This window comes from Coniophora puteana (assembly GCF_000271625.1).
Source record: "Coniophora puteana RWD-64-598 SS2 unplaced genomic scaffold CONPUscaffold_1, whole genome shotgun sequence".
Taxonomy (NCBI): domain Eukaryota; kingdom Fungi; phylum Basidiomycota; class Agaricomycetes; order Boletales; family Coniophoraceae; genus Coniophora; species Coniophora puteana.
This window is the reverse complement of record NW_006913053.1, coordinates 2,918,904-2,943,770: the sequence shown is the minus strand read 5'-3', so window position 1 is coordinate 2,943,770 and position 24,867 is coordinate 2,918,904. Positions and strand designations below refer to the sequence as shown.

Here is a 24,867-nt window from a genome sequence, read left to right as displayed (position 1 = left end):
CTTGAGAGTAGTCAACTTACACTAGTAGTTTCTAATGAGTTTCTGAGTAAAGCAGGCGGCGTCTTGTAACTGCCAAACGCGGTCGATCAACAATACCGGGTCAGCTGGACGGCAGCAGTATCCCTCTCGCGGTCCTCACCCTATCCAGTTCCAACCCCCATGACTTACAAGCCTCAGCTGTTTTGCACCTCGTCAGCACGCTAGACCACCCTCTGGACACTAAACCCCTTCCATCTTTCTCCGACATGTCGAATCCATCCGAGTTTTATCTCCCACCGACCCTCCCATATCCCGTCAAGATTGCCTCCATTGACGCACAGCCAGGAGACTCAGTCCAGCGCGGCGCTCGCCTGCTTTCGTACTCGTTCATCTATGTATCCGCAGCCTCGGAGACGCAGCCCGAGACACGCTTTGGCACATGGGACTGCACCGTGGAAGGCACGCTCGCGAGCTGGAGCGTGCGGGTCGGCGACGTGATCTCCTCCGAACGGGCCAGGCAGCGTGTCATTGTCACGATAGACGAACCGTGCAAGCACGACATCCAAGTCGGTGGAATGTGTGCAGTGTGCGGAAAGGATATGACAGAGTGAGTTTGCACTGCTGCCCGTTGAGCGCGCCGGATATTGAAGGTCGTTTCAGCCATGATTATACGGGCTTCTCGAACGCATCTCGCGCGTCTATTCAGATGACCCACTCCGCTTTCGGTCCCACCGTATCTCTCGAGGAAGCTCAGAGGATTGAGAGGGAGACCGCGGAGCACCTCCTGAAGTCAAGGAAGCTATCGCTCATCGTCGATCTCGACCAAACTATCGTTCACGCTACCGTGGATCCCACCGTCGGAGAGTGGATCAACGAGGGCAAGCAGTGGGAGCAGAAACACATCCAGAAACAGAAGGCCAGGGATGAGAGAAAGGACGGCAGCGACTCAGACGGGACCGCTTCCTCGGACGAAGACGACTGCAACCCGAACTGGGATGCGCTCAAGGACGTCAAGAGCTTCCGCCTCGGACCGGAGTCGTTCGTGATGCCACAGTCTCAGAAGAGAGGCAAGCAGAAGCTGATTGAGAACGACGGCTGCTTGTATTACGTCAAGCCGCGGTGCGTTGTACATCTATTGAGCCGGCAATCTGTTTCTAATTCAACACAGACCCGGATGGAAGGAGTTTTTCCAGGAGCTATCCAAGAAGTATGAGATGCATGTCTATACCATGGGTACTCGTGCCTATGCAGAGGAAGTATGTGCAGCCATTGATCCCGATAGCAAGATCTTCGGCGGCCGAATACTAAGCAGAGACGAGAGCGGAAGTGAGCATCCTAACAGTGCATGGTGGTCTCAACTTGATGGCAAATAGGTCTAACTCAGAAGAGTCTGCAACGCCTATTCCCTTGCGATACTTCCATGGTGGTGATCATAGATGATCGAGCAGACGTGTGGGAATGGAGCCCCAATCTTATCAAAGTCATTCCATGTGAGCTCCTACTACGGCGGTTGTGATTATTATAGAGACTCATGCCCCGCAGACGACTTCTTCGTCGGTATTGGCGACATCAACTCGGCCTTTCTACCCAAAGTAGAGCCGCTAGCTGCTGCCGCCCCAGCTCCGACAAGTAAGCCTCTATACCAATATTTGGTTGACAATACTTGACAAGGACGCCAGAGAAACCGCCGACTCCATCTCAACCGCAGCCCGAACGACCGCCATCGGCGGAGGAAGAAGAGCGCAGCGAGGCTACGTCGGATGCCATACTTACTCAAAACTCCATAGACCTCAAGACTCAAGTGGAGGAGAGACCGCTGGCCAAGAAACAGGAGGAGCTGCAAGGTTCTTCAACCCCGCACCCGAATGGAGAGAAACCTGACTCGGGGAACGAGACCCCGCACGCCGCGCAAGAGCAGGTAGATTCCAGCACTACGGAGTCTGCGTCACCTGAGAAGACGTCACGAAAAGCCCTGTTGAAGAATGATGACACTGAACTCAAGCGTGTCGGAGGGGTGCGGCCTTTTGCAATGAAGTATGCTTAGTCGGAAGCTGATTTTGTCATAGCTTCTCGAAGATATCCATGCTCGCTTTTTCAGCCTGTACGATTCAAGGTCAACAGACGTGTCGTCGAAAAAGCGGCGACATGGCTCAAAATCCTCCAAGAGCCACGATGTGACAGTACGTACACCTTAGCTAAAGAGGCGCTAAGCTAACTTTTGGAGTTAGCACATCATTCCAGAAATACGGGCGAAAGTGTTTGACGGCGTGCATATCCTGTTTTCGAGTGTGATCCCACTAGATACGCCTCCTGAGACGACAGAGATTTGGAAAGTCGCACACATGTTTGGTGCTAAATGTTATACCGAACTTTCCAGCTCCATCACTCATGTTGTCGCTGCTCGCGTAAGCCTAGCTAATTCGTCTTCCTCGACACACATCCTGACTGCCGCTTAGCTTGGTACCGTCAAAGTCGATGCTGCGCGAAGACGAGGAGGAATCAAAGTCGTCTGGGTAGCATGGTTCACTGACTCTGTCGCGTTGTGGAGACGCATGGACGAGTCCCACTATTATTTGGAGGAGCCTGCTGCAGCCCATGCAAGTCCAAATTTGGATCCAAACCAGATCTCGTCCGACCCTGAACCTGATGCAGATGACTGGGATGAGGAGCCCGGGGCGGATGGTTCGCGTTCCCTCCAGTTGGATGCAATTGACTGGAACGACATCAACGATGAGGTCGAGGCGGCGATGAACGAGAGCGACGATTCAAGTGACGATGATGACGATGATGATATGAGCGATCGCGGCAGCGTGAAGAGCGCTGCATCGGAACTTGGGTACGTTCACGCGCGTTGTTGCCATACCCATCTGGTCTGGTGTTGATCGTTCGTTCCTAGGGTCTCCCCGTCACCAAGATCAAAACGGAAACGCCTTCGGAGTTTGACACCTTCAGAGGCTGGTTTGAATGGCTCTGCGGATACGGAACTACGATCACCACTATCAAAGCGCAAGAAACTTGCCGCAGACCGCTCAGGACTATCGAGGTTGAAAGAGGCTATCTCAGCCGATGAACTACCAGAGAAGCAGGATCGGAGTTCGCGGGCAGCGACGCCCTCGCGGTTGTCTGTGGCGGACGTCGACGAAGACGACGGCAGTAGTGAGGTTACCGAGGACGACTTTTTAGCTCGCGAGCTTGGCGACTGGGACGAAGAACTAGGATGAGCGCTGCGGTGTGTTTTGTATTTTCAATCTCGAACTCTCATAAGTACTATCTACTCCTTGTGTAATGTGCATGCTCTGTTGTATATATCCTACGTCAACGCGTTACCTTCTAGCTACTAGTACGTGATGATTTGATATCTCGGTGTTGCATGGCTACCTTGAGAGGTCGATACAGTATAGCTCCCATAATGCGGCGACTTCTTCTCCGGTTGCTTCTACGAACAAGTCATCGGAATACCGAGAATCCTTCATTAGTCCGTTCAGCCTGCGAACACTGCCTTCACCACAGCTCTTCTCGACCCAGTCGAGGAAGTAGGCTGTGGTCTGGTATCCCGCATCCCATTTACCGCCGCAAGAGCGCTTCCAATGTGGTGGACTGTAGCCTGCTCGCAGACGCACATAGTCTTCAGGCACGATCGAGCACATTGACGTTTCGGCGTCAATCGCATCTGTGTTCATGCTCAAGCTTAGACGCGCTACTCACCAGCGATCCCTTCGATGAGTCCACCAGGGCAGGTATCCTTCGCGTTGTACTGGAAGCAGTGCACTGCTTCATGAATGAGCACGCCAAGAATCTCATCGCGTGCCCGCGCTTCCGAGTTCTTGATATGGTTCAGGGAGAGATGAATTTCCTTCTCGGTGTGCGATCCAAAGGTGTACGCCACACCGTCAAACGGGCGGAGAATGAGGGTGATCTGCCGGACGCTTGAGTGCTGATCATTAATTGTCGGCCCCGCTAGAACAATCATTGGATACTGACTGTGTGGGGGCATCGTCTACGGTGTACAGCCAGTCAAATGATTGCTTGACGGCATGCTTTAGCGCCGCCTCGACCTTCTTGATCTCACTGAAGAAGAGCGATGCGCCAGGGTGAGATAGGTCTTCCACGCGCAAGACGAACTTGGGGCAAAGCCATGTAAATGAAGCAGATGGATCGGTAGGAGGCATGAACGAGGCCAACTCTGTTACACGACACGAGGCGGCAGAATATATCGAGGACTACTTTTGAGCACGCGCACTGGGGCATATATAGCTGATGCGATCAAGTAAAGGGCGCCCGTGCGTGGCGGTAGAGCATCGGGGACTGGAGCAAACCGGACAAAAACCATAAGACGGAAAACAGTAGGGCTACAGAGCGGTACGTATACTTTAGCCGTGAAGTTATCAAGCGGCTTACTAGCTTTACAGTTATTCACGAAAGTAAATGCAGGGCGATGCAGATCTGCCTAACGGCTGATTAAAAGCACGCAGGGAGGCTGCTCGACGACTTGCCTATGACCTGGAATGAATGCCGGCCGCAGCTTCCAGTCGAAGGACTTCCTCCCTGAGTGCGTCTCTGCCCTCCTCGAGCCAGCGACAATATTCCACAGCACGGAATAGGACGCCACTCTTTCCCTTGCTGCCGCTTTTGCCTCGGCTGCCGCTGCCCTTGGGCCGGCCTCGACTGGGCATGTTGATACCAGGTGCGCCTGCAGGAGCGAGAAGCGAGATGAGCTGGGCATATCCATCGCGAATGGCATTGCGTCTCTTTTGCTCGGACATGATGTGGTTCAACCTTTTCTGCGGGGTGGACAGGAGAGGCTTGCCACGGGTGTTGCCACGAGGTGTAGACGAGGAGCCCCTTCGCTTCAATTCCGAGGTGGCAGCAGCATCGGCGTGGGGAACATCTGGAACCGAAGGAGGAGGCTGAGACATCTGCGCGTGATCTTCCATGTTCACTGGACTGAGATTCTCCGGCCGGGGCAAGGTATGTGGCTGAGGATACTGGAGAGCGGGCAAGGTGTCGTGATGTGCATGGCTGACTGGGGAGAGGTCAGGACGAGAACCAGGTTGGAAAGAGTGGTGGTTATATGGGTCTGAGAAGGCGGGATCCTGGTCAAACTCCCAGTTGAATTCGTCGAGGAAACCAAGTAGATCTGTTGTCTCTGATGGGGTGAAGAGATCCGCCGAGGAGGGCAATGGTGGAGGAGCGGGGAAGAGACCGGAGAGAGCAGGATCGAACGAGTATTCAAAGTCTGCAAAGGGCACTGGCGGTTGGAGTGTCGAGTTGCTGTTGTTGTCGTGCCCGTTCATTTTTGCTTGCTAATGGCCGCCTGCCGTCGTCGTCGTCCTGGTCGTCGTAGTCAAGTCGTAGTGCAGCAAAAGGGGGGACACGACCGGAAATCAGCCGAGAGCCGACTTTGCCGGTGGGGAAGAACTCTGGGTCTCGGCCCTCGGCCATGTCCGTTTTTCGGAGCGGCTCGGGGACAAGCAGGAGCGAACTGCGGAAATGAACGAAAATAGGGAATTAAATACGGAGGAATGATATATACTTGGCCGCACCCGAGACACCATCGGTCCATCTCCGCCCGCTACCTCCATGTCGGCCCTCAGTGAGGCATCCACGCCGGCCCAAGACGCGGCCACGGCCATCGACACCCAGCAGCTCCATCACCTCGCCCAGGACCACCACCAGCAACAGCAGCACCATCCCCAACAGCAACAGCAGCAACCACAGGGCCCCTCCCAACAGCCGCAGCAGTCACAGTCTGTCAATGGCACGTCCGTGAGCGGCGACATCTCCCGAAAGCGTTAGTTTATAGATTTCAAGTTGTCACACATGATCTCATCCTGATATACCGGCGGCATTTTAGCGAAAGCACCCTCTGTCAGACGTGCATGCACCGCTTGCCACACCGGCAAGACGCGTTGCAGCGAGGTCCTCCCATGCCAGGTCTGTTATCTTGCACTCAACGCACCTCAACCAGCTGGACTCATGGTCGACCAGAGCTGCCTCAAACGCGGGATTGGTGCGACGTGCACTTATCCTGACCCTGAGCAAACGGATCAGAGCCATCCACCACAAACAGGTCTGCTCCCATTTGGATCGTGTACCCCTCTACTTTCTCATCTCGTGTAGATCCCACAGCCGTGCCCGCGACTTTCGGTGCCTCTGCGCTCGGCTACGTTCACGGCGCACCGACGTTGACGCAGCACCAATACTACGATTACAACGGCGCGTTCACCGGTGCTTCGTCGTCCACGTTCCGGCCCAGCAAGCGGCCGCGCAACCTGACGGAAGAGGAGGCCGCCGCCATCACGCGCAACTTCAGTCGGGGAGACTTCTACGTCGGGACGAGTGCTCCTGTGCGCATCGATCCCCGGTTGCCCGTCAAGTTGACGTTGGGTGAAGGGGACCATGTCCATTTCAGTATCACCGAGACACTGGGGTGATCTTGACAGCTCGTGGAGATGAAGTTTGGATATGTTTGGATATTTATTGACCTGGTATCCCACTGTATTGCGCACATGTACATTAGTTTTTGGTCCTTCTTGTATGCAATCAAGTCTGGCATTCGCTTAGAATAGTGTTTGACCTATATTATTGTTCAACCTGCCATGGGCGCGGGGGTCACAACTATGTAAATAAACTGGGTAATGCGCAGCAGTCGGCAAGTGGTTTCATGGTTTTGATCGGGCCCAGAACTGCAGTGCTGGGCGCGTTATTCCTGTCACCTCTCCCACTCCTCCTAGCTTCACTCAGGCAGTGCCGTCGCTCTTTCCTTTCACTTTCTTTACTGCCTCTGCCCAGTCTACCGCCAGATTAATCTTGTTTGAGTGTCCAACGACGAACGCCATGCTCTCGCCTCTCGCAAAGGCCGCCGCTGTCATTACAGCATCCCTCTCCTTACTCACATCTGTCCATGCTGCCTCCACATGCAACGGCAGTCCTGACCTCTGCAGTCGCAGCTTTGGAAACGTTACTTTCGTTGGCTCACATGATTCATACGCCATTGGTCTCAACAACCGTGAGCAAGCCTCTCTTTTCCCTGTTTCAGGGGCATATGCTGAGTCCAACCAGTCGCGACGAACCAGGACCAGAACAGTACGTGAAGAAACATCTGATTTAGGTGTCTAGGCTGACTAGATGCTACTTCGACCTAGTTACAACGCAGCTGGACAATGGTATCCGAATGCTGCAGATTCAGACCCACAACCAAAGCGGCACCATTCAGCTGTGCCACACGAGCTGTGTAAGTCTGGCTGCTCGTTCTGTCCCCAGCACTTTTTCACAGAATTCGTTCGTGTAGGGTCTTTACAATGGTGGGACATTGCAGACGTATCTCACCACAGGTACGAGCTATCCCACTCGTGCGGTGTTATACTAACGTGAAGGCAGTCAAGTCGTGGTTAGACGCGAACCCCAACGATGGTGAACACGGTCTTGCCTCGCGCACGGTCCCGGAGTATGCTCACCTATAACACTCCAGTTCTGTCGCTGTTAATCGTGAACAACGATAACTTCTTGCCTCCCGCTTACGACTCGGTGTTCAAGGCCGTCGGGCTCGACTCGATGGCCTATGCGCCGTCGTCTGCGTCGTTGACCACCGACAAGTGGCCAACACTCGGCACGCTTATTGACTCCAGCAAACGCTTGCTCACGTTCATGGACTACAACGCGGACTTTACCTCGGTCCCGTACATCATTGATGGTACGCGATATCTTACTTGCCTCGGAAAATATATGCCTCACAGCTGCTTCTCAGAGTTCTCCAACATCTGGGAGACCGCCTACGATGTCACGACGAGCTTTGATTGCGCTGTTAATCGTTCAAAGGGCGACACTTCCACCTCCATGTACCTCATCAACCATTTCTTGGACACCGTCCTCTTGGGCAGCCCTGTCCCGGACCCTGGTGACGCTGACAAGACTAACGCCGTGTCTGGCACCAACTCCTTGGGAGCACAAGTCCAGCTCTGTGCAAGCCAATACAGTCGCAACCCCAACTTCATGCTTGTTGACGTGAGTTACTTCATTACCTTGCTCAGCAGCCTGTTTCTGACGCGATATTCAGTTCTATGAATACGGCGGTGGATCAGTCTTCCAGGTCGCCGCGACCGCCAACGGTGTCCAATACAACCCATCTACGCCCATAGCATCGCCCAGCTCGACTTCCTCGTCAAGTTCTTCCGGCTCTGGCAGCGGATCCTCCAATGGTGCTGGCAAGCTGCAGTGGAGCACTGGTTTAGTTATCATCTCCAGTGTCTTCCTGGGCGCACTTTCCGTGTTCTGATCTGATGGATGGCTGATGGATGGGAAATATCGATACATCTTAGCACTTATCTTACATACTTACTTGTTGGACAATTGGACTGCTTGATGGACAGCTAGTTATACCAATAATACCATGGACTACACAAAAACCCCAGTCGTATGCGATCGCACTATCGTTTCCGCTCAACTTTCCACTTGTACACCCGTGGCTTGTAGACCTTGGGGTCGGATTTTGACCGTGACTGTTTGCTCCCGAAGTCACCGTCGTCCTCGCCCTCGTCTTCATCGCCGCTATCCACGCGTTCCGCGCCGTGCAGTTTTTGTCGTCCGCCTTTGCCCATCATCATGCGCTGCATTTCAAGCTCCCGAAGTGCATATCGTAGCTGCGTGTCCCTTTCAAGTCGTGCGGCGAGTTCTTTGAGTAAACGTTTGCGAGTCTACACAACAAGTGATCAATCGATGATACAGCTAATGAAAGCTAGGCATGTTACCGGTGGCGTCTTGTCCTCGTCTTCAGATTCTTGGACGTCTTTGCTTGCAGCAGTGTCAGGCTTGTCTTGTCGCTGCTTGCGCTGCTTCGGTTGCTGAGCAACCTTCCAGCCAAGATCGATGTCCATGTTTGGTATTGTAGACTCGCGTTTCTGGCCAAGATTTCGAGTAGGAGGGTCGGTAGCATATTGTCGCGCTATCAACAGAGACTAAGGCGTTAATATTAAGGACTTCCGTTGTAGAAAAGGATCGACCTTCTTCGTCATTGTCGGCGAACACAATGTGTTTAGTCTGGCGCCCTTGCTTTCCCCTTTGGCGCCTCGAAGTAGCAGGGGGCGAGATTATGCCGGCATTCTGCAGCGTCGATAGTTCTTCGGGATTCAGCGAGGCTTCATCCTCATCATCAACGGCGACATCATTAGAAGAAAAGAGATCAGCCATAGCAGTAAGCTGAGCTTTCAGTTTGTCTATTTTCTAAGAGCCGTCAAGTTTGTTCATTTCACCTCTGCGAAGAGGAAACTCACTTTGAGCCCGACGGTACGCATCGTCCGTACGTAGCCCTCGTCCTGAGACTTGAGGATTTTGATGAAATCAGTCGGCAGCGCCTGGCTCCCCCTGTCTTTGACGTGTACACCTCGCTCGGTGCGCTGATTTTTCATGCCAAAGTAGAATTCATCCTTGTTGCGGTCTGCTGCCTTCTGGCGGAGACGGTTTATGCGATCCTGCTTCGAGTGGTAGTCGCGGGCACGGAGGACATAGTCCTTGTGTTTCTCGAGTATGCCATATCGCGAGCGGTGTGCGAGCTGGGATCGTTCCTTGTGGTTTCGTCTGTGCAGCGAATTTCTGAGCGAGGAAGTCATACTAGCGATCACTAGCCCAAGAAAGGAGAAGATGTGTGACACTGACCCACGGCCGCTAACTCGTGACAGAGAGAAAGCGTCACTGCGTTACCGGTGCAAATGGGGGTCAACAAAGGAATTGGAGTCTCGGATAAGCGAAACGGCCCACGGAAATCACGTCGAATTGGGGGTTCTGCGCGGACGTTTGCCCAACTTTTTGCCTTTTGTTCCGATTTCTCGACAAAAAGTGATGAGTTTCCAGCATTTCAGACTCGGCCAGCTGGCCATGGCCCAGCCGCTGCCTCCGCATCTCCAGCAGAACCACCACCACGCCTTGGGACAACCCGCCCCCGTCATCGCTAACACCAACGCCTTCACCGACAACAACTCCACCCCTACTCAGGATCCCAGCGCGCAGCCCGATGCACAGTCGTCGTCATCCAACAAGAACCGACCACCATATGGCTCGGGCGACTCGGACGATGGATACACACTCGTCTTTCCAAACATAGTCGCCTTCCAAGCGTGGCGCGCTCAGGAGGAGGAGACCCAAATGGTCGAGTTCGTCAAGGGCGACACACATCAAAGCAAGGCAGTTCCACCTCGCTTCAAGGACCACACCAAGCTGGTATGCGCGCGCCACTCCCGGAGCGGGCGCAAGAAGTACGTCAAGAAACATCCAGAACGTATTCGCAAAGTTCCCAGCCGCAAGGCGAGTGCCCTCCCTATACCAGTATATCACTTGACACTGACCCTCGGTGCCCCTTTGCTCGTAGTTGGAAGGACAAGGGTGTCCCGCTTCCATAAGCTACAAGACTTACTTTGACACCGACGAAGTCCGCGTATGCTGTAAGCACCACCCGCCCAACTGCGCTTCAGATGTTCCTGACCTCGTTCCTGGCAGACACATCGCAGCACTCGCATTCTATTGGGATTTCCAACTTACCTTACACTCGCAGAGGTCGCCGACAAGCCGTTGCGGACGAGAAAGCCAGACGTCACACGCACGTTCCTGGAGCCAGTGGTAGCGCAGATACATCTGGCATCGCAGCCCCGGCGAACCAGTCCGCTTCTCCCTCGCAACCACAGGCGCAAAACTTCAATGCACCACCTCCTGTGCCGCACCTCACGCACCCCTCGCATCCTTACCCCGGCTACGGAAGCAGCTTGCCCGGGCATTTCTCCAATATAACTTTTCCTACAATCCAGGGTCCCAATGTACAGGATGCACAGTGGGAGCGGATGACCACCGTGTTCGGCTCTATCCGCGATCATGCCAGGACTTTCGACTACCCCGCTGCCAGCGTAGCCGCTCTCGAAGCCATCCTGCTCCGACTCTACCTGGAGAGCCCCATGGGCCCGTCGACGGGTCCGGGTATCCCTCTCGGAGCACTCGCGCTCAACGTTCACGGCCCAAACCCGAACAGCGGCGCGGGACAGCAGAATATTGTTCAGCTGCAAGGGAACGGCCAGCAACATCAAGACGCGCAGCAGATGCAGACTCAAATGCCCACGAACTCTGGCTCCGGGACCGAGGATATGCCCGGCGGCGATAGCGATAGCGAGATGGAGAGCGGTTGATACGGGCGACGCGCTCGCAATGGACCTTGACCACGATCGTTTTCGCGCTGGCTTCTTGGGTACTCTTGAACTTGTAGCTTGGTACTGAACGCACGCAGACTGTATCGTTATTGTGTATATTTGTATATGTATGTTGGGCTGGTTACCTTGATTTCATTTGATTGCTTCACGGAGCCGTCGCACACAGGCTCCCGTAAATAATATAAATATTGAACCGCATTGTATCGTATAATAGATCGGTATTGGAAAGTTAGGAAAACTGGCGCGCTGGCACTTGCATGATGAACGAAGTGGAGACAGACATGAAAACCAGCGGACTACTAATCAGCGAACGGGTCAGCAAACGGATCTTCGACGTCAACAAGCTTGTTCCCATGCCCTGCGCCCGCGCTCGTACTGGTACTGGGCCCTGCGTGGCGGGACGGCGATCCGCTGCTGTGCTCATCTCCATCACTGTCATAATCGCTGAAGTCCGAGAGGCTGCCTCTTCCCCGGTCCCATTCCGCGTCGCCTAGGGGCTCGTGCTGCGACGAAGGCCGCATCGGAGCCGGCAGTCCGTGCTGATCCAGGCCCAAAGATCCGAATGATAGGTCCTGCAGATCAGGGTGAACGTGTCCGCTTCCGTCTCCGGCACCTTGAAGGTCAAGGGTGGACTGGGAGCGCTGTTGCCTGACGCGCTGGACGGCGGCGCGCTGGCGGTCTTGCAGCTTGTGTAGCTCGCTGCTCGAGATGTTGGTCCCTTCGAGAGCTTTCGTGATGTCGACCGTCGGATCGGGTTTCGTGTCTGGCGTTGCGAGCTATAAAAAATATGGCAAGAGTTAGCAAGGGACTTTCCACTGATTGTCGTACGTACGTCATCGTACATCTGCAATGCAGCGATGATTCGTTCGTTCGTCTCAATAAGCGTCCCAATCATCTCTTCGTTCTCTACAAGCTAACGTCCGTCGTTAGATCCGTGGCAGATACAAGCAATTCCAGAGAGGCGATACCTGAATGTAACGGACAATAGCCTTGCGAGAGGTCTTGGCTTTGACAAGACAGTCTTGCACCCGATCATTGGTTATGACACTATCCGTCTCAGCATTCACCAGCATCATGGCATTGACTAGATTGCTGGACGTTTGACTCGCCCCAGCGATCGCCGTCAGAATCTGGGGTTTTTCCTATCAAACACGACGTCAGCTCATGTCTATTGTCGCTGGGCCAAGACCAATTATACCGTTTCGAAATTGAATCGCGCCCTCTTGGGCCTATTCTTCCTCCGCCTCGCCTCCTCTTCCTCTCTCCGCTGCCGCGCCTTCACCTCCTCCTTGGCCTTCTTCTTGGCAGCTTCCTTCTCTTCCTTCTCTCTTTGTCTTCGTCCGTACTCGGCTAGCTCGTTGCTCGAGCCGCTCATGATGACATCCACAGGCGATTGGTGGGACTTTCGCTCGGCGGGTTTGCATTGCCTATAGAGGTTAGACACGGTGGTCATACCTGCATCGCCCTTGAACTGGTTGTGCCAAGATGCAAGGACGGACAAGACCTTCTTCTTGACTTTGGCGTCGGTGGAGGAGTCCGAAGCCAGATGCTTGATGGCATCCAATAGCTGCCCGTCCGCAAAGTTGGCTATTCAGTCTGGCGAGTAAGGACTTGTGAAAGAGATAGTGGAGTTACACGGCTCACTCTGGAATGAACGAGGACCGTTTTCCACGAGCGCAGTCAAGATCTGTGAATGGGATTGGCTTGAAGCAACGGGGCAATGAATACTCGATTCGCTTACAACAAGAGCGCGGTACTGATGATGAGAGTTTCCATGTTTGATTTTCTTTCTTATCGCTCTGGAGGCCTCGGCAGTGCTGAGGGTGTGTTAATCGGGGAAGCGGGGTAGCTGGGTTGAAACGGACCCTGTTGGCTGGAGGTTTATGGACTCGACGATCTCGGGTATGCTGTTTGCATGCATGAGGACGAGAGAATGTGCGTGTATGGTGCAAGAGAAACTGACCCATCGTACGCCTCGTCGGCGTAGGATGGTGAGGTGAGGATCTCAATCCACTCAGTGATGGACGACTAGGAATAGTATACATCAGCGTTAGCTCAGATGTAGTAGAGTGATGCAGACCCTTGGTTTCTCTCGGTTGAGAGCGTTGACGGCAAATTTGATTGCGCTGGATGACATTAGGTGGAGACGACGCAGAATCACGTCCTGGCAGTCCCCCGCTTCTCTGTCCTATCGCGATCCCTTTCCGGCAGCCCTGCTCATGCCGAGTCCGGCCCGTGATCCATGATGTCATATATAGAACGAAACACGCCCCACTTCCCCGCACGGCTAATTAACCCCTGATTATAACTCACAACCTCTCTTGATCCAGTCGCACCAAAAGGAGATTCGATTGCGGTCGTATACCCTGTCAACATATGACAGAGAAGGAGATGCAACAAAGGTGAAAGAGTATCTTGACTGAGCTTATACACCCTCATGACGGTTTAGGGTGCGTAACATACTATTGTGCCGTGACAAACTGCTGATCAAGGCTGTAAGCAGTGGGCTACACATATTGTAAGGCTCAATGTTGGTATACGTAAGGTAGCGTACATACGTACACCATGACGTCAATCCAAGTACTTGTAGCTCGCTGAACTAGTCCTCTCCTTTTCATCCGCAAACATATCATTTTCAAGCCGATTTCTTCTACCATCAATCATGTCTGACTCTCAGTCGCCCGCAAAGGCGACGCGTTCTCAAACCAAAGCCAACGGTGGCAACTCAGCAAAGGAGCCTGAGACAACGCACACAACAGGGGAGAAAAGAGAAGTCGACGCAACCGAAACAAATGAGGACACAGAGGCCAAAGCACCGCCTGCTAAAAAGCAAAAACCCGATTACGCCTTCCATCCAGGTGAGCCTATGATCAATTGTCTCCGCAAAAATAGCGCATATACTCACGCGGCCATCCCAAGGTACTGTCGAGCGCGGCCACATCTACTTCTTTTACCGCCCCAAAGTGCAGCATGAGGAGGCACACGACATAGACGACGTAAAAAATTTCCACATGCTCCTCGTCCCGCGTCCACCCGAGTTCAGCGCGCACACAGACAACGAGAATCTCCCACACGGCGACACCGATGAACAGGAACTGAACCTCGTCCAGGCGGGCGGCGACGCGGTGCCAGCGCCCGAACTAAAGGACCGAACAAAGAAGCGGTTCCGCTTGATCACGGTCGGGAAAAAACGCCTCCCAGATCCCGAAATCGCGGGGAAAAAAGAGGTATTTTGGGGCTCGGTGGTCACGTTTGGGGACGACCTCAAAGCGCTGGAGGAAGGCCTCGGCGAGAACACTTACGAAACCAAGACACGCGGTAGGTCCACGGTGAAATTGTTCGTTCGAGCGTCCTAGCATCATTCATGGTCATGTTTTTTTGTCAAGGCACGAGGCACGAGGAGCCGGCGCGCATTGCCGGGAGAGGCGTTTATGCGATAGTTAACAGCGAGGGGAGCACGCCGTCCAAGAACGCGACGCATCTGGGGTACCATCTCTCTCACCCCGCAGATGTGGGAGAGGTTCAAACGGCGCTTGGTATACACAAAGCCAGCTCGTTTGTCTTGCAGGTGAAGAATCCACTTGCACCGCCAACTGGTCCACAGCAGATCGGCTTGTCAAAAGAAAGACGGGCGGAGTATCCGGAGGGGATCATGAATGAGGTCTTTGGGCGTGGCACGAAAGGCACCCAGTCATACGGTCTCAGGTTTACTACAGCCCATGTATCGGAGCTTCTGAATCACGAGGGTGCCGAACTGTTGCTCATCGCGAGCCACTCCGGAGACCAGGGCAACGATCAAGCTCTCGGAGAAGAACGAGGCGAAGGTAAGCCTCTTTGTAGGCCATGAGTCCTGTGTTGCGATACTTAAATTCCTGTAGCGATGAGAGAGGCTGGTCAGAAGGAAGGCGAAGAGAGCACTACAGACATCTTCAGAGAGCTCGCTTTTGACAAGCAAACGTTCCCGGCGGAACCGCTGGAGGGCAAGTGGATTTGAGGGTAACGCATTCGCGGACAATCAGAAGAGTGTGTCAGATTCGTGAGCTTCATGGTGTTCGTTAGCAAAACAATATACAACGTAATGGGTAAAATACAGGAAATGCACTGCGCAATCATGATGCCTCTGCCTCTTCGCCCTCATCGTTCACTCGGAGCACCTTGATCCATTCACGGTAGTTGAAGTTGCCCTGACGGTCTGCAAATGAGCTCTTCAGGAACTTGTCGATCTGTATGCACAAGATGAGATATTCTGCGGAAGAGAATAACAGCTTAACAACGCGCCTCTTTCTCATCCATCCTTTCCCCGACCTCGCTCATCCACTTGCGCATCTCGTTCACCTTGACCGACCCAGAGTCATCTTCGTCAAAGCACTCAAATGCCTCTTGCAGCTCGTTCTCAGGATCAAACTCGAACAGACGCTCGCTCATCATGGTGAGGAACATCGTGAAGTTGATCCCCTTCTCGCCCGAAGCAGGTTCAGCCATCGATGCCGACGACATTCTGCTATGACCCCGTCCACCAGGCCGGGCGCTCAGCAGGTCGTCGATCATCGTCTTGGAAGGCGTTATGCCTGATCTTCGTGTCACCATTGAAGCCATAGGTAGATTGAGAAAGACTACAAACCCAGACTGGTGAACAGCTCTCGAAGATCTGGCTCAGTGACCCAGCCATCCTTGTCGTGGTCGATGAGCTGAAACGCCTCCTTGAACTGCTGGATCTGCTGCGGCTCGAACAGCGAAAAGACACCCGAGGGCTCACGTCGCGCACGCGACTTCTGGGCCTTGGACAGCTTGGCCGGTGCAGCGGACGGCGAGAGGTAGTCGGGGTAGCGCGACATGACGAGCTGGTTCACGATAGCAAGCTCAGGCTCGACGCCCCGCGAGCTGTCTTAGCCGCCGCCCCACAGCCCGGCCCGGCACTCGGGGCTCGGGACTCGGATCTGCTCTTGATTGGTAAACTGGGACTTGGCCTGCCTGATCGGGCATCCGGCGGGAGACACCCTTGGCGCTGTCACGGCATCCTACGGCATCTGTCGGCACAGCTTGGCCTGACTTGGCGCTTGGCGCACGACCTTGGCCTCTCTTGGCACCGTCATTTAGCTGGACACACACATCTGGGGGACCACAGCAGTACCGCGAGCGAACCGCGAGACCGTATCGCAACAATTCATTCAGTAAGCTTTCAGCTGAACGGGGCGGCCGGGGCCTTTGTCACTATTACCAGCTATCGGTAAATGCTTCTTTTGCTTGTACCTTGTGTGGGGGCTTTTGATGCAATCAACTCAAAATCAACCCACACCATTGGGTGTATTGTATAAGATTGTGTAACAGACCCGAGTCCATCCGCGACACACATGAACTCAGGTTGATTGTTACCGCGGCCGCCTTAGGGTTTCGTCATCTTTGCCTAACAAGCCACAGGAAGAGATCGGAAAGTTTATTTGCCTTGAATGCCCTGAGCTGCCGCAAGGAGTCCCGCGTCTAAACTACTTCCCGCGCACACAGGGATACATATGATTAGCACTACGAAGGGTCACATACTGTATCCATCTTTTGTATGTAGTTCCTTCTTCGCATGGACAACTTCCCAGCATATAGCATGCCAAAAACCATTGACCGAACCCGACAATAAGAATCCCATGGAACTTGATCGAGGAAGCCATCATAGGCATCTGCATCGCGCCCTATCAACTTACTACTCAGAAACTTTGCTGCATGTAATTCTCACCAACGTGTGCCGCGGAGAAAGAGAACTAGGCCCGCATTCGTCCGAGTGTCGTGCGAGAAGTAAAGCATGAACCAAGCATGGATAACAAAAAGATTTCGTCCGCAGCGACAAGTATCAGATCTACTTAGATTAGTATCTCCTAATAGTCATTGACGACTGCACAGGTCAGCTCCTCTGAAACGAGGACAGGTGGCTTTGTCTTGGTGCCTTCTGAACTCGGAGAAGTCTTGGAACATGGCTAATGTGGAGTATATAAGCCTTGGCGCCTAGGTATTGTTTGCATTTCCGCACCTCGAGTGAGCGAGGAGGTCCTCAGAGCACAGACACAAGCGGCCATTGAGGGGAGATGAACGATGTAGGCTTGCGAGGAGATCGAGAGAGATAGAAGTCGGAACTCAGTTTTCGATTACGCCACGATGGTAACCTGTACCACGGTACAGCTAAAGCCGCAGGCAACCAAGCTTTTGGCTAACCACTTAGCGCTCTCGGATGGCGCACGTCTCAGCATCATAGAGATCAAGAAGCGTAGCCTAAAAAGACGAGTCCAAGCCGGCTTGAGAACCCGCCTCGGACGGGATCACCCTGAGGGACTCCTCGCTGGTTCTCGATGAGAAAAAAGAGGCCTAAGAATACACGAGAGATGCAAGGAGATGCAGATGCCTCGGTCGAGTTGGATACGAGTGGGTAAGGTGTAAGCAGCAATGTACCTGGCCGCCGCCAAGCCAAACGGCCGGCGAGTAAACGTTGCTGCATACTTTATGGATGCCGAACTGACTGATCGATGATAGGCTGATTAAGGTGCCATGAAGTGCGGCTTGTGGACAACAGGGAGCAACCCGTGCGGCTTTCTGCAGAGAATATTCCGTCGATGGCGCAAGTTGAGTGGAGGACATTGAATTCTCCGCAGTTAAACGACGGGAGTAGAGGCGCTGAAGACACAGCTGTCTCAGCATGAGCACGGCTGAGAAGATCTGCGCCGAGGAGGAGGTGCCAAGGAGAGAACGAAAACGTGAAATCGAAGCTGCTAGCTGTATAAACTGGGAGATTGGCCGAGAACACAGACTAACCACAGATCGGGACGGAGGGAACGGAAGGTGCGAGTTTGGTGTGAGTGGGAAGTAGAGTGGGAACCGCCGGAGGGAGACGGGAGTGAGATGCTAGGAGAGGAGAAAGATCGGAGATGGCCGGAGGATAAAGGGCTTGGCATGCCAAGACTTGGCTTTGTCTTGGCACTCGTTCTTGGCAAAGAGGAGAAGCCAGGGGGAAAAGTCTTGGCGCTGAGGAACGATTAGCTGTGTCGTCGATATAAAGTCTAATAGCTCGGCATGGATCCAACCGCCTTTCTTTCTCGAGACCTCGTCCCCCTCGACGTACTCCAGCAAACTCTCCAGGCCATCTCCGCCTACCCAGCCATGGCCTCTCCACCTTCTCCGCCATCTTCTTCAAAGGACTCATCCACCTCACCGGCAGCGGACCACCACCACTCCGTGTCTCCTTCCCCGCAACAACAGGAGGCTCATACCTGCCAATGGGCAGATTGCACCACCGCCTTCCCAGACCCAGAGATGCTCTACAACCATCTCTGCAATGACCACATTGGCAGGAAGAGCACCAACAACCTCTGTCTCACCTGCAAATGGAAAGACTGTGCCACCACATGCGCCAAACGTGATCATATCACAAGCCACCTCCGAGGTAATTTATCCGTTTAATGTCGCGCGCCTAATCTGATGGCCCACTCTTCTGGCTTTAGTTCATACTCCCTTGAAACCGCACGTCTGTGAGGTATGGCCCCTATGTGCATCTCAACCTTAACATCGAACTGATGTAATTACATCGCACAGATTTGCAAAAAGTCCTTCAAGCGCCCTCAGGATCTCAAGAAACACGAAAAAATTCACACCGAAGAGCACCACGCTCAACACAAGCATTCAAAGGCTATCACCGTTGTCGACCCCATGTACGTCTCTCGTGTCCGCGGGGACGGTCTCGACCAAAAGGGGCAGATCAACAGGCCTCTCAGCAAGATCGGTCCTGCGTCCGGAGGTGGTGTTCCATCGAAAGTTCACTCGCCCTTCGCCCGTCCCCATTCGGACAACTTCCACGGAGGTGAGCTTTACCTTGCAGCTTCTGTGGCCCTGCCGCTTAAGCTGATCGTTCAACGTTTAGCCCCTGCTAACGGTTTCCTCCCCACGCCCTCCCCCGAAATAGACAGCCATGCACATCCAGGTCAGGTCTCAGACCCTGCATACGACCTTTTCCTTCACAACCAGGTTCCCACATGGGAAGGTGTCAAACACGAGGGTATGCCTATGGCCCCTACCCGCACTAAGAGGTCTCTTGATTACGCAGTTGACGACTTCTTGCTTGACATGAAGAAACGCAAGGTGACGCCGTCGTATGACACCCGTAAGTGTCCGTCGCAGTGGTTTATTGTCCGCAGACGTTAATCCTCACGCGATCCATCTAGACATGGCTGAACGCTTGAATAACTTGGCTTTCAACGATACTCCCGCCCCTTATCCCGATAGCTTCAATCCCCGCTCAATCTCGCTCAATATCCGTACTCCTCAGGAATTAGCGGCTGTAAACGAATTCCTCGTTACTCTGGGACGTGATGTCACTACGGCGGCGCAACACCGCAACGCTCACCCCACTGCGGACCGGATCTCTCCCCCTTCTTACTTCGACACAGACGGCCTCAGCCAGCTTGGTCTTGCTGGTATGCCAGGACTTGCCGGGTCGGGTGCTAACTTCACGCAACAAGCAGGGTATGCTCAGGCTCCTGCCTTTGCCACGAACGCGTATCCTTCCCCTCCCTCGAGTCACAGGTCGACTCATGCTTCGGTCAACCCCGGTGGTTATAACGCAGATGCCATGTATGCGGGTATGAACGCGCCATCGAACGTGCCTATGTCCTACGCCGAGCGCCGTGTCTCCGCACCTGCATCGCATGACTATGCGGCGATGTATGCTCGTCAGTACCAATCGGCGTCAGCTTACCATCATCCTACACCTCCGCTTGACCCGACTTCTCCTGGGTCGTCAAGTTCCACGCCTTCCAACGCCACGCCTCCTCATCATGCCACGATCTCAGACAACTTCGCAACGTTCGATGTTCTGCGTGAGCCGCGTGGGATGCCTCCGAGTGTACAGCTATCTAAGCCGGACTTTTACGCTGACGCACGGCGGAGCAATATGGTCCCGCTCCAGATGGGTGCGTCTACCAAGCCACCGGCTCCAGTGGAACCCAAGCTGCGGAAAGTCGTGGAACGCGGTCCTCCGGCAGCACTGCAGAGCTTCTCGCTCGAGTCGTCCTCGACCAAGCTTTACCCGTCTTTGGAGGACAGCGACTTCAAGCTGCCGACGCTCAGCGTCAAGAGAGACGAAACCGGCCGTATCAGGCTGCCTCCCATTTCCGAGATGTACCGTTCTACGTCGCCCTCGTCTTCGCCGCGGTCGAGTGCCTCTTCTCGTGGCACCACGCCTAGCTCCACACGGTCATCACCTTCCTCGGCGGACATGATCCTCCCCAGCCTTCGCTCGGTTGCTATGGCTGTAGAGGGCGATGACCTCGCGCGCAAGGTGGGCCAGATAGAACTCGAACACAGAACAAAGGAGATATCGCCGTCTGAGCGGCGCAAGCACGCCGAGCTCATCCGGGATCTGCTTGTCAAGATCAACCAGGACTTCAAGCAGCGGTATGGATCGCGTCCGCCTCCGGCGCCCATTCCACGGTCACTGGACGTTGAGATGGCTGCGGCGTAGTTTAGCTTGGTTTCCGTTTATCTCTTTCGGCATTCTCGGACTTGCTCTCGATTCATTCATTTCAACTGTAAGTTATAGCGAACATTAACATTAAGCATGTGTGTGGATACTGTAACATAATACATCGGCTTATACTGGCGCATACATAGCAAATTGCATTCATCTCTCATCATGTGCGTTTGAGCGTGAGTTTGATCTTGGGTGCAGATCCAGATGGTGTTGGAGGCAGCGGGTCCTCTCCGACGGCGGTCATGGGTGGGCTCGTTGCCAGAGGGGAAGGCACAGCCGCTCCAAACCCAAATGACGGTCCCTGTCGGCTGAACCCGCCCATGTTGGACATGGGTGTGCCCGGCGGTGGACTTGTGGCAGATGCCGGCGTCGCGGGTAAAGGGGTTGCACCGCTGTTGAACTCAGCCCATCTCGGACACTTCCGGTTGGTCTCTGTGGGCGTTTGGGACATTGACTGAGCGCACAGATCTTGGGGAGATTGGTAGTGGAAACCATAACTTACTCATATGACCCATTTGGCCACAGTGACCGCAGCGTCTCTGTTATCGCATCGTTGTTGAATAGAGTTAGTGATAACGAAAGCCGAGCAAGGAAAGGCCCAGACAGAGAGAATGCATAGGTCTACATACCGTAGTGTCCGGTTTCAGCGGCCGGTCTAGTTGCATTGGTGTCCCTCCTTCCTTGACAATCTTCGCGTTCTTGCGATGAAGACGGCGTTCTTGGTTCTTCTTCATGCGCGCTATCTGATCCTCGAGCCTAACCATTCGCGCCTTCGTTAGCAACAGCGATAAGATATGCATTGGATAACTCACATCTTCTTGTAACGTTTGTCCTTGAAAGCATCGCCCGTGGGCGCGAGATTGTCTGCGAGCGTCTGCTCTTCCTCGAGAAGCTGCCTTGCGCGAACATACGCGCGTATGACCGCAGGATCGCGAATGATCTCCATTTGCCACTCGTCATCAACCTGTGCATCGTTCACGTCAGTACGAACGTGCACCCCGGTGTTTTGCGAAGGTGGGGGACCGCACCAGTCGGCGAATGCGAAGCACTTTGCGGCTGTCGTTCGGGCCCATGCTCATCTCTCGGTCGTGATCAACAGAGGAAGCTCGACTGAACGAAGGGGACATGGGACCGGGCGTAACGGGGGACATTGCTGGCGAATAAGGCATGCCCTCGAACTTTAGTGAAGGTTGCCGTTGCATTGACTTCTTGGGATCTGGAACTGGCTCGTCTTCCTCACTGAGCTCTGGTTCATCCGTCCGGCTCAGCGAGTCAAACTGCGCTTTCCAAATGCGTTCGATTTCGGACTTGTAGATCTGCTGCTGCTCAGCAACGTTGTATCTATGAGCAGACTTTGGCCGATTTTCCGCCTCGGCTATGATGCAGCGTCAGCTCATGTAAATTTTTGATGTTTGGAACCAACGCACCTAGTTTCTGCTCATAATCCTCTCCCGCCTTCACAAAGATATCCTTCATAGATATTCGGATGAAGCTGAATGCCTCTCCTCTACCCGTAGGATCACCTTCACCATGCAGACGAAGCATGGCCTTGGCCTGCGTCGCAAACAAGAAGTTCTTCGTCGTAATCCAGGGCGCGAGTTGTTGCTCTACCGAGAGCTTCGATTCACCCTCCTCGTCCGCATCCTTTTCCTGCTCGGCCGTTTGTGTGTACCCAGCATCTTGGAGATGACGCTGTCCAACTTGCATGCTCTCCATGAGGACCACCTGTTCTGGCCCGACCATTTTGAGCATGTCGGCGTCGCTCGGAATGGTAATGCCTGACTTCAGCCTCCAGAACCCTTGATGAATACCCCGTCGGTGGTACTCCATGAACTCCTTGAGCCGCTGGCGCATCTGTAGCTCATTTTGATCCGGGAAGTATTTCATCAACCGAGAGATTTTGAGGCGCTCCTCATAGCTCTTCTTGAGCAACTTGAAAGCAATGATTTGTAGACGATGTTTGATGGTGTTCGTGATCTTTCGTGAATGAGGACCCGGTACTTCGGTGACTGGGTAGCTTTGGCCAACGACGAAAAGGTTCTTGATCTCTCGCAAGTGGTATCTAGTTTCGCCTCTGATTGTACTCCTGGAAGACTGTCAGTCACAAGTCATACGCCATTGTTACAGACTGAGCGTACCTCACGCAAAGGAAATCAGTCTGGTAAGGCTTGTGTCGGAACAATGGCGCTCGGATTAGGTTGTTGTATACCGCTGGAAAAGTCTGTCCGGGGTAGACATAACCAAACTTCATAAAGGGGGACTCGTCTTGAGGCTCAAGAACAAATGGAACGCCGAGGTCCAGCTGCCAAAAGAGGTGAACCAAGGTCTGGGTGATGCAAACTACCAGCGTACTTTGGGGATATGCTCGTCTTTCTCATCTTTCTTGCGATAATAGTTGACAAGGATACTGCCCATTCCGAAGTTTTGTATGATTGGAGGATGCTCTTCCTGTTGTTGATTAGCCAATGTTTAAAGGAAAGTGCATCCCAACTCACAGAGTACTCCCAAAGGACAAAGTTGCTTGTGTCTTTTAAGGTGAGATCATTTGTTTTCCGCAGTCCTTCGCCAATATTACCACCTTTGCCCACTTTGCGACCAGCTTTGTCCTTCTTCTTCTTGGCAGTACGAACCTTCGTAAAGTGAATTTCAAAGTTGACAGGGAATTGTAAGGCAGGACGGTGGAATGCACGGGCTTCCTGCTTCGAAACACGTGTCTTGTACTGGAGGAAGAGATGAGTATAGTGTCACAGATGCCTACGATACTACCTACAAAGGGCAGTTGCAACTTCTGAGCAGGGTAGGCGTGCTCGACCACGAGCTGACCGAATGTCTGCCGAACCCGGTGGCGGGCGCCGTCCTTGGAAACTTCATAGAAGTGATCGTTGGACAAATTGAACTTGTCTCTGGACGGAGCACCTTCAGCACGGAAACGCTTCCGCGGCCGCGCAGTTTCTAGACATGAATCAGCGCCTCGTTAGGCTTCCTCGAGCACAAATCAATACCTTGAGGTCGTTCTTCAGGGTACTCGTCCTCTTCGTGATCGAGCTCAAGTTGTGTGAAATCCCTGAATGGTGCGTTTGGATTCCATATGATACTCTGAGTCCATGCGCCAGACTCCAAGGACTTGTTGACTGGCATCGTGAGGTTGTTGTCTTCGAGTTTGTGAGAAGGGAATGCATTCTCAGGGTGAATGACGATCTGGTCTTCCCAATTGGATAAGAGGACAAGGTCGAAGCTGCGGTCATGAAGGGGAAGCGTGACAGGAACGTCAGAGTTCTCCCGAGCCTGTTCGTTAAGATTACCACTGGCATGACAATGGACAGACTCACCTGCAGTGTTTTAAGCAGGTCATTATCTATGCTCCCAGCTGATACCACTGCCTCCACCCGTTTGTTCTCAACCTGTCGCCTGGTGTCACCGACAATTGCGTCAAGGAAACCCTTGGGTGCTTCTCGTTTCTTCGCGTATACACTTTCAGCTGGTACAGGTGAATATCATCACGACAACCTTTGACAGGTTAAGGGGACATAAGACTTACCCTGGAGGGCTCGCTTCGAAAGCCGAGACTTGGTGACGGTGTATCCTTTGAAGAGCTCGGAGAAGTTGAGGACCTTGTCCTTTTCGAACGCAGGGAATCGCTCGTACACCGTTTTCGGTCTTTCCACGAGACGTTTCACTAGACGCGTACGCCTCTGCTTTGGTCGAAGGCTAATCGGAGACTGGACCTCCATCTTGACCGCTGACTCGTACGGATCCTCATCTTGCATTTCCCTGTCCACCTCATCCTCGTAATCCTCCCCTTCTCCAGCCCCTACTGCATCGTCGTCGTCCCATCTTTCGCTATATATCTGCGACGCGTCCAAGGATGGAAGACCTGAGATCCCAAGACTGCTTGGTAGCCGGCCCGTGCCTGTAGGGAGAGACAAGCCGGCGAGCACATTGTCCAGAGAGAAACCTGTCAAAGTCGAGATAACATCGTTTTCCTCCTATAGTATAAATTATAGTCAATAGACCAATGCTGTCCAAAATCACTTGCCTGGTGAGCCATTGTCGAATGCGCGCACTCTAGGGCGTCTCGGCGCGTGTCCTGCCCGCCGTGCTGGGGGCCCTTAAGTAAGGGATGAAAGCCCCTAAAAAGGCAATCGGCGTGACCGCACAAGTACCTAGCGCGGACTCGGGCCCTTTCTTGGACACTTGCGT

General features: G+C 53.6%; 7 protein-coding genes across 7 annotated transcripts; 4 read left to right on the top strand and 3 right to left on the bottom strand.

The window, feature by feature from the left end:
- The first annotated feature begins 154 nt into the window (after nucleotides 1-154).
- Nucleotides 155-5,149, top strand: CONPUDRAFT_95946 (uncharacterized protein). Its single transcript, XM_007765380.1, has 12 exons — nucleotides 155-586; nucleotides 640-1,098; nucleotides 1,148-1,305; nucleotides 1,353-1,469; nucleotides 1,522-1,608; nucleotides 1,659-1,993; nucleotides 2,046-2,159; nucleotides 2,208-2,384; nucleotides 2,436-2,815; nucleotides 2,876-3,604; nucleotides 3,685-3,905; nucleotides 3,961-5,149. Exons 1-10 carry the CDS (start codon nucleotides 246-248, stop codon nucleotides 3,198-3,200), a joined length of 2,493 nt encoding a protein of 830 aa, XP_007763570.1. The 5' UTR covers nucleotides 155-245; the 3' UTR covers nucleotides 3,201-3,604; nucleotides 3,685-3,905; nucleotides 3,961-5,149.
- Nucleotides 5,150-5,559: 410 nt separating this feature from the next.
- On the top strand, nucleotides 5,560-6,413 carry CONPUDRAFT_44601 (uncharacterized protein; the record flags this gene model as incomplete). Its single annotated transcript, XM_007764263.1, has 4 exons — nucleotides 5,560-5,770; nucleotides 5,834-5,913; nucleotides 5,968-6,049; nucleotides 6,109-6,413. 4 exons carry the CDS (start codon nucleotides 5,560-5,562, stop codon nucleotides 6,411-6,413), a joined length of 678 nt encoding a protein of 225 aa, XP_007762453.1.
- Nucleotides 6,414-6,690: 277 nt separating this feature from the next.
- On the top strand, nucleotides 6,691-9,584 carry CONPUDRAFT_79121 (PLC-like phosphodiesterase). The gene is made up of 11 exons (XM_007764624.1): nucleotides 6,691-6,988; nucleotides 7,042-7,065; nucleotides 7,125-7,213; nucleotides 7,271-7,313; nucleotides 7,360-7,392; nucleotides 7,451-7,672; nucleotides 7,727-7,983; nucleotides 8,036-8,672; nucleotides 8,727-8,920; nucleotides 8,979-9,198; nucleotides 9,249-9,584. The coding sequence occupies exons 1-8, from the start codon at nucleotides 6,817-6,819 to the stop codon at nucleotides 8,252-8,254; spliced, it is 1,059 nt and encodes a 352-aa protein (XP_007762814.1). The 5' UTR covers nucleotides 6,691-6,816; the 3' UTR covers nucleotides 8,255-8,672; nucleotides 8,727-8,920; nucleotides 8,979-9,198; nucleotides 9,249-9,584.
- On the bottom strand, nucleotides 9,504-13,334 carry CONPUDRAFT_95934 (uncharacterized protein). The gene is made up of 13 exons (XM_007765378.1): nucleotides 13,246-13,334; nucleotides 13,129-13,193; nucleotides 13,031-13,072; nucleotides 12,907-12,982; nucleotides 12,810-12,852; nucleotides 12,364-12,752; nucleotides 12,134-12,307; nucleotides 11,998-12,078; nucleotides 10,468-11,941; nucleotides 10,340-10,412; nucleotides 9,733-10,275; nucleotides 9,631-9,666; nucleotides 9,504-9,552 (listed from the first exon to the last, which is right to left on the bottom strand). The coding sequence occupies exons 1-9, from the start codon at nucleotides 13,300-13,302 to the stop codon at nucleotides 11,465-11,467; spliced, it is 1,404 nt and encodes a 467-aa protein (XP_007763568.1). The 5' UTR covers nucleotides 13,303-13,334; the 3' UTR covers nucleotides 9,504-9,552; nucleotides 9,631-9,666; nucleotides 9,733-10,275; nucleotides 10,340-10,412; nucleotides 10,468-11,464.
- A 749-nt stretch (nucleotides 13,335-14,083) lies between these two features.
- On the top strand, nucleotides 14,084-15,159 carry CONPUDRAFT_43709 (uncharacterized protein; the record flags this gene model as incomplete). The annotated part of the gene is made up of 3 exons (XM_007764211.1): nucleotides 14,084-14,483; nucleotides 14,552-14,989; nucleotides 15,044-15,159. Coding segments are annotated over 3 exons (954 nt in total), but the record flags the coding sequence as incomplete, so codon positions are not given.
- Nucleotides 15,160-15,201: 42 nt separating this feature from the next.
- Nucleotides 15,202-16,009, bottom strand: CONPUDRAFT_95930 (EF-hand). The gene is made up of 3 exons (XM_007765377.1): nucleotides 15,787-16,009; nucleotides 15,440-15,733; nucleotides 15,202-15,411 (listed from the first exon to the last, which is right to left on the bottom strand). The coding sequence occupies exons 1-3, from the start codon at nucleotides 15,998-16,000 to the stop codon at nucleotides 15,275-15,277; spliced, it is 645 nt and encodes a 214-aa protein (XP_007763567.1). The 5' UTR covers nucleotides 16,001-16,009; the 3' UTR covers nucleotides 15,202-15,274.
- Nucleotides 16,010-18,257: 2,248 nt separating this feature from the next.
- Nucleotides 18,258-24,763, bottom strand: CONPUDRAFT_134252 (TAF1 transcription initiation factor TFIID subunit TAF1). Its single transcript, XM_007765376.1, has 18 exons — nucleotides 24,704-24,763; nucleotides 24,206-24,653; nucleotides 23,997-24,145; nucleotides 23,670-23,952; nucleotides 23,438-23,619; nucleotides 23,163-23,387; nucleotides 23,020-23,115; nucleotides 22,806-22,969; nucleotides 22,095-22,753; nucleotides 21,696-22,042; nucleotides 21,480-21,631; nucleotides 21,297-21,423; nucleotides 21,170-21,206; nucleotides 19,361-21,099; nucleotides 19,060-19,299; nucleotides 18,735-18,999; nucleotides 18,644-18,675; nucleotides 18,258-18,585 (listed from the first exon to the last, which is right to left on the bottom strand). Exons 1-14 carry the CDS (start codon nucleotides 24,713-24,715, stop codon nucleotides 20,828-20,830), a joined length of 3,153 nt encoding a protein of 1,050 aa, XP_007763566.1. The 5' UTR covers nucleotides 24,716-24,763; the 3' UTR covers nucleotides 18,258-18,585; nucleotides 18,644-18,675; nucleotides 18,735-18,999; nucleotides 19,060-19,299; nucleotides 19,361-20,827.
- Nucleotides 24,764-24,867: the final 104 nt, after the last annotated feature.